General features: G+C 45.0%; 1 protein-coding gene across 1 annotated transcript; it reads right to left on the reverse strand.

Moving 5' to 3' along the window:
- Window positions 1–393: 393 nt before the first annotated feature.
- On the reverse strand, window positions 394–5,672 carry pkd2l1 (polycystic kidney disease 2-like 1). The gene is made up of 15 exons (XM_072437278.1): window positions 5,390–5,672; window positions 5,191–5,304; window positions 4,140–4,267; window positions 3,430–3,683; window positions 2,995–3,219; window positions 2,622–2,850; window positions 2,368–2,538; window positions 2,115–2,296; window positions 1,903–2,023; window positions 1,721–1,819; window positions 1,178–1,299; window positions 971–1,088; window positions 759–892; window positions 554–665; window positions 394–474 (listed from the first exon to the last, which is right to left on the reverse strand). The coding sequence occupies exons 1-15, from the start codon at window positions 5,670–5,672 to the stop codon at window positions 394–396; spliced, it is 2,373 nt and encodes a 790-aa protein (XP_072293379.1).
- Between the last annotated feature and the right edge of the window lie 1,036 nt (window positions 5,673–6,708).

Raw genomic sequence — 6,708 nt, forward strand, 5'->3', positions numbered from 1 at the left:
GACTTTTGGCCCTTGTTTTCAATAGGGTTGCTAGGTAACGGATGTTTAATTAATGTGCAATACCTATGTAATAAGGTAGAATTGATACACTTGTTTGAATAATTCTATCTTGTACACTTTTTACCGCTGTTAATCTCACTTATTGTCGTTATTAAATCTTAAAGTAGTTCTTGATTTGTAAATATTTGCTTAAAATTAATGTGATTTTGTCCAGGTTGTTTTTAGAATGGTGGAGACTACGGGGGGGGGGGGGGGGGGGGGGCTCTAAATGGAAAACACTGAACTCACAATAATCCAGTAATTAATCAGTTCACCTTAATTACCCAATCATTTTTTGCGTGAATTAACTTTGCCACTTGTTCTGTTCCTGGAGTGTGAGACGTTCGTGGGCCGTCACATGAGGCCATTTAACTCTGGGTAAATCGTGGGCCTCCGCGAAGTCAACTCACTGGTCCCCGGGACAGACACAACAGCCTGAAGAGGGAAAAAGAACAAAATGCGTCCATAAAAATGTGTTTATTGTGTTTATTGTGTTATCAATCTCCAGACTCACGTTGCTGCTGCTTCCGGGCAAGTCTTCCAATCCGATTTTCTCCATTATCAAGGCAATTCTGGATGAGACGTTCGACAGGGAGCTTTCCAGGTGGAGAACCTGTCGCGACAATCTGTGAAGCACGACGAGTTATCGGTTGAAACTGTACAACACGCTACACAAATATGTCGTTTCCTGTGTACGTAGGCCAAGACCGAGTACAGACCTTAGAAACTGCTCTCGCTCGATAAACGTTTGACTGCCGCGCCTTTTGAGCTCGTGGGCCGTCGCCGGAGCCTTTTCGTGCAGGTCCTTCCCGTATTTCGTCCCGAGGTCGTTCAGTTCGGCCGAGAGAGCGTCCTGTTGGGAGACATGCTGTCAAAGTCGCCGGTGTGAAACGTAAAAAAAACGGCGGTAAACTCCAGCTCTCTCACGTACTCTTTTCTCCTCCAACTCCTTCTTCATCTTCTCCTGTTCGGCCTCGTCCAGAATCTGGTTGCCGTCCCGGTCGAACTGCGAAAAGGCTGCGGAAATCTCGTGATCGGCGTGTCCCAGCCTGCGAGGATCGACAAAGCAATCACGAGACTGTATCAAACGGTAAAACGGAGGTTGTTTCGAGGTCGTTTTGTGTCTCGATTGGCTCACTCTTTCAGCGTCTCTCTGAAGTCTCTGAACTCGACTTCTCCTGATCCCGAGTGAAGGGCTTTTTCCACATCAGATATTTTCTCATTTTTTAGTTTCAGCTTCGTAAATGTCTTCATGTAGCTCTGAATGACAAAGAAAATTGTACATAAATATCATTGTTTTGAAGCATTTGAATGTATCAAGGGCTTTTGTTTGTCAGTTTTAAAGCTGAGCCAAAGGAAGGTTATGTGAATATTTTTAACCCTGCTCTTTTTGGCACGTCGCAGGTTCTTTTGGGCAGAAAACTGAGTACCATATTTTCCACACTATAAGGCGCACTTAAAAGCCTTTAATTTTTCTCAAAAAACGACTTATATATGGATTAATTCCGGTTGTTCGCTAAATGCGCCGTATATATGAAAAATGATCGAAAATAGACCAGTCATTGACAGTGCACCTTATAATACCTTATAGTCCGGACAATACGGTAAGTAATCATTCTTGGCCGTGTAGTTTTATGTCGCCCTGGACCCGAACCAAACAAGAGAACCATCACACATCTACCTGCTTGATGATGTCGGTGATTTGCAGCTCATCTTTTTGGGACGACAGCTCCTCCTTCACCTCTGAGTACGTGTCGTTGATGATGGCCAGAAACATGTTCTAGGAGATAGCAAGGCGTTTTAGAGTTTACACGCGCGCGCGACGACACGAGCGCAATCGCACTTTGTAGAGACTCGACTTACCAACAGGACGAAGAAGACAAAGAACACATACGTCACAAAGTATATCGGGCCCAGGACTCTGTTGGCACGATCGATCGCGTCGTAGTCAAAGTCTCCGAGGATGATTCTGAACTGTGTGAAGCTGGGGAAAGTACGAGTGAATTCACCGTCGATTCAAAACAACGTCAACAACATTTGACAACGCATTTGTCCACCGTTTGTTGCCGACTTACATGCATTTGACGAAGGTGCTGAAAGACTCCACTTCGGTCCCGAAAAGCAAATAGCCCAGCTGTGCGTAGGCAAAGAAGACAATGAAGAACATGATGGCAAACCCCACTATGTCCTTCGCACAGCGGCCCAGTGTGGAGGACAGCTGAGTCATGGTTTTGTTGAAGCTGATGTACTTGAAAATCTGCGACGAGAAAAGACATCCTTGAAGGCAAACGATCCACCAACGCTTCAACCGCCGACCACCCGCGTTACCTTTATCCATGCGAAGAACAGGTTCACAGCGTTCATGTTGTTGTACTGCATTTGCCAGAAAGCCAGGAATTCAAAGTCAGCGTAGAGGTCGGGGTTTTCGAGAAGGGTTCCGAGGAGTTTGTCCACTTTGACCGTGCGGAAGACGTTGAACACGATGGCGACGATGGCGAGCTGCGGGACGGGAGGCGTTATTAACCTTTGAACCTTTCTAAAAGAAGTCAGAATGAACAGACAACACGATTGAACACACTCACCAGTATGACGATGATGTCCAGTACGTTCCAGATGCTCCCGAAGTAGGAGAACTTGTGTATCTTCAGTTCGAGGATTTCCTCGACGACGTAGTAAAGGATGAACAAACAGAAGAGCATCTCGCAGCCGAGGATGAAGAAGTCCCAGTTGGTAATGTAACGGATGAGTCTGACCGTTCGGATCTGGTAGGACGGGATCGCTCCGCCGGTGGCTGGGAATTCGACCACCAACCTAACAAACAAATCAGGCCGACGTCATTCTGTCAGTTTAGAACAATCTGCAATCGAGGGATGTGTGGTGGAGGTCAAACGCTGTCTCTTTTCAACTTTTCAACAGTGAAGATACAGTGTACGTGCTCCTGAACCAGCGTCGTACCTGATGATACAGAACATGTTGATGTTGGCGTTGTATGTTGAGAAGTCGATGAAGACGACTCGGGTTCCTCGGTCGAGCCACAAGTTGGATATGAGTTCCGTCAAAACGACTCTGCTCTCATCCTTGGTCCTGCCCAGGTCCTGGTAAAACCCGGCCCCGCTGTAGGTGGTCAGCAGCCCCCAGTGAGACGAGCCCTTGATCTCTTTCTCCGTGTGGTAAGTCCATCTACAGACGTGAGAGACGCACGACAAAGCAAAGAAAGTTACAGGCAACGTTCTATTTTTCATCGTCGGGTTGAGTGCGATATTGAAATCATCACATTCTTTTGCCTTGGAACAATCGACGTGACTGTAACTTAAAATCTCGATGTCTTTAATTCAAAATAAATGACAAAACACGCGTCGAGTGTCAAGAGAGTGTGAAACGTGTACTCACGCCGTGCCGTTTATGAGCCCAAAGTTCACCACGTCCTCTTTCTTTTCATCGTAGACGTCGAAACAGCCGGAGATCTCTTTTTCAAAATCCTGGTGCACTTTGCAAGAGTTATTCACCATCTTGACCTGCCTCATGCGGGGGACTCCCAGCAGCATGTTCTCATAGTAGATGAAGGACTGGTCCCCCGTTTTCATGGGCTGGTCGTTGTACCACCTGGTCCAGTAGAGGCCATCGAGTAACGGGCCCTGGGTATACTGTTGAGGGAGACACATAAACCAATGCACTGCCACCAAACCAGCGTAGGCCCAGATTTTAAGATAAGTTTGTTATCTTAAGCTCGGGAGCAGGACCACACCCCTTTTACGCCCCTTCCTGCGGCTACACTATTTAAACATCCAGGTCACACACACTGGTGTTCATGACTTCGTGCCCCTCCCTCCCACCTTCTTTCAATCATCATAATTCTTCTAATTTATGTCCTTGATGGGGGTATCGGGGCCCGGGAGCCCACAGCCCTCATCGCCAGAAGCCCCAAAACTGCATCCATGTCTGTACATTTGTGTTGTTCATGTTTCTCGTGCGCCAATAAACACTTTGCACCGTAGCCGGGGTCGTGGTCTTTGCTAGTGAATGAGTCGAGTTGACCAATATGAGGACAAAATACAGTTGTACAGTTTAGACTTGTATTGTGAAGTAGCGTGAAGTCTTACATCCCAGAAGTCGTTCATGGAGCCAATAGACTGAAACTTCACTCCACTTTCTCCTGCTGCGTTGACGAACAGGTCGGTCATAGCTTTGGTGTAGTAGTACGTGCTGGAGCTGGTCATCCCGTATGTCACTGAAAGACAAGACAATTGCATTGTTACAATGATTCTATCTGGCTTTGCACAGGCCGCGGTCTGTAAACGTTATTCCATTGACGAGGGCAAGATAAGACACGCGAGCCTCCGTGGATGGCGTGTTGTTCGGGCGTGTTTGCACCCCATCCGCGGAGAAAGACCCAGAATAGAGGCCGTAATTTGTTTGAAGAGGGAACACGCCGGCCTGATGCAAATGCTTTCATCAAACAATGTAAATCCGAGTCAGACAAAGCCACAATAGATGCTGCCAAATGCTCTTATCGCTAAAAGCCAAAGGACCAGAGCCCGTGTCGTCCCTTTCACTCCTAATGTTCTTCGGGACAATGGCCGCCGCGCTCGCCAATGGGCAGGGCACTTGTGGCAGGCAATAAAACAGCAGAAATCTTTTTATAGTAAACTAAACAGTCGGCCGAACGGCTACACAACAACGTCCTGCGGTCACATAACCGCTGAAATGCATTATCCATTAATAAACGTCACTTAACAGATTTAAACACTTCTAAATGTTGAAATTGCTCGGTATATCTCGATCTCGTCTGAACTTGGAGGCTGAGCAGAGTTGGCCGCTGTGGAGCATCATTGTGTCCTTAGGCAAGACACTTCACCCAATGAATAATGGGTGAAGCGCTTTTTTAGGTGTCACGAAAGGCGCTATATAAGTCCAAAGCAATATCATTATTTGTATTATTGCATAACGTCACTAAAATCATGAATTCAGCATAAATATGACTTTTTAATCTATTTATTTACATGTTTTTACTGTAGAATAAAACTCAATCACATTTACAAACATGTCCTGACAGTTCTTCTCTAAGGCAGTGTATTCATTTAATTCTCTAGTGTTTTAATCAGTCTGATAAACAAAATGTATATTGTAAATGTATATTGATTATAAACTTACAGAGGCAGATATCCACCAGAAACACGAGGTAGACCACCAGCTCTCGCAGCGTGGTCCGGACAAACAGCTCCCTGTTGTCGGACGTGTTCTCAGTCAGAGTTGTCCCCCACAAACCTGAAACACACATTCATCGATTCATTTATCCGCTCATCAAAGTCTGTGCTATAAGATAAGAAGGCGTCAGTCCAACGTTTCGCACCTTTGATGAAAGAGCAGCAGCCCCGTCGTTTCTTGCTCTGAGCGGGTTCAGCTCTGTTCGGGGTCTCGGGGAACGGGCCGGAGCTGTCCGGTTTGTAAGCGCTGTCCATGGACCCCTGGAGCGCGGGCTGGGGGTCGTAGATGGTGCTGATGACGCGCGGGATGGGCGGCGGGCTCCCACAGTACGCCTGGTTCACCCACGCCCCGTTCCCCACGTTCCCCACGTTCCCCAGCTCGACCTGTCCCGTCAGGTGGCTGCTGGCCCGGTTGTTCCTGCTCTTCATGTCTGAGGGTCAGGATGACACGCTGGAGTGGACGGAGCGGTGGAAGTGGTTTCTGGACACCTGCAAGGGCTTTTAAAGAGCCGGTGACATCAGCCCGGGGAGGAGTCATCTGAGTGGTCACCTTTCATGGTTTTATCTCATCAATGTGCATCCACAGATCACATGGGACGTTGTTTTCTCATTATAGGGGCAAGTTCACCCCTTAAAATAGCACCTACACAAAACTTTCTCATCTTGAATTTAACAGGATTTTTATACATGTTAAAGAGGGATTTTTCAATATCTTTTTCCTAGTCTGATTTATTAAAGTTTTACCAAAAGAAAAGATTGTTTAAGCATTTTTGTGTCTCAATGCAACGGAATTAACCAAGGAATTCAACTGTGGTTTATGTATTTTTCACACGTATGAGCCCCAAATATGTTCAATTTATCCATACATTTCCTTATTTTTTACATGAAAGTAATACAACAATACAAAGTTCTCTAAGTTTATGATTTTCTTTTTGAATTCCTTATTTTTCTGTGAAATTCGTTCACAACGTCATTCCATTTATTAATTGATATAAATAAAGAATATTACAAAATAAAAATGCAACTTTGCTATTGTAAAATTATCCATTATCTCCTTAGTTGTTAATTTTTTTTTATTCAATCTGTTAAATGTAACCAGGAAAGTCCCTTTGAGATTAGAACAAAACTATGTCTTTGAAAAACTTGTTCTCTTTCATTTGAACTTTAGAAAAACGGACTATTCGGCCAATAAAGACATTTTATCTGATTGATCATCACACTTACTTCTCTATTGTTTAACATGCAATGTTATAGTGTCCCCTGTAGTTAAAAATAAATTGATTAATTGTGTGTCCATTAAAATGTGTAACACTAACTGACAGCTGCTTGTGGCTGAATTAATTAAGAGCCTAATTGTGTCTCTGATGATGACGGACGGCATCTCATTATCATTGAGCTTGTTATAATGGTTCAACTGTCAAACATCACTGCTTTTCTTCTTTGTAATGTTTAAACAATGTAAATT

The sequence above is a fragment of the Eucyclogobius newberryi genome, unplaced genomic scaffold, assembly GCF_026437365.1.
Source record: "Eucyclogobius newberryi isolate DKJ021-1_F unplaced genomic scaffold, fEucNew1.0.hap1 SCAF_8, whole genome shotgun sequence".
Classification (NCBI taxonomy): Eukaryota; Metazoa; Chordata; class Actinopteri; order Gobiiformes; family Gobiidae; genus Eucyclogobius; species Eucyclogobius newberryi.

Coding starts and splice junctions, on each gene's coding strand:
- pkd2l1 (XM_072437278.1), bottom strand. CDS start 5,672: ATGAAGAGCAGGAACAACCGGGCCAGCAGCCACCTGACGGGACAGGTC. Junction 2,024..2,114: donor AGCACCTTCGTCAAATGCAT/GTAAGTCGGCAA, acceptor TACTTTCCCCAG/CTTCACACAGTTCAGAATCA. Junction 666..758: donor GAGCGAGAGCAGTTTCTAAG/GTCTGTACTCGG, acceptor CGTGCTTCACAG/ATTGTCGCGACAGGTTCTCC.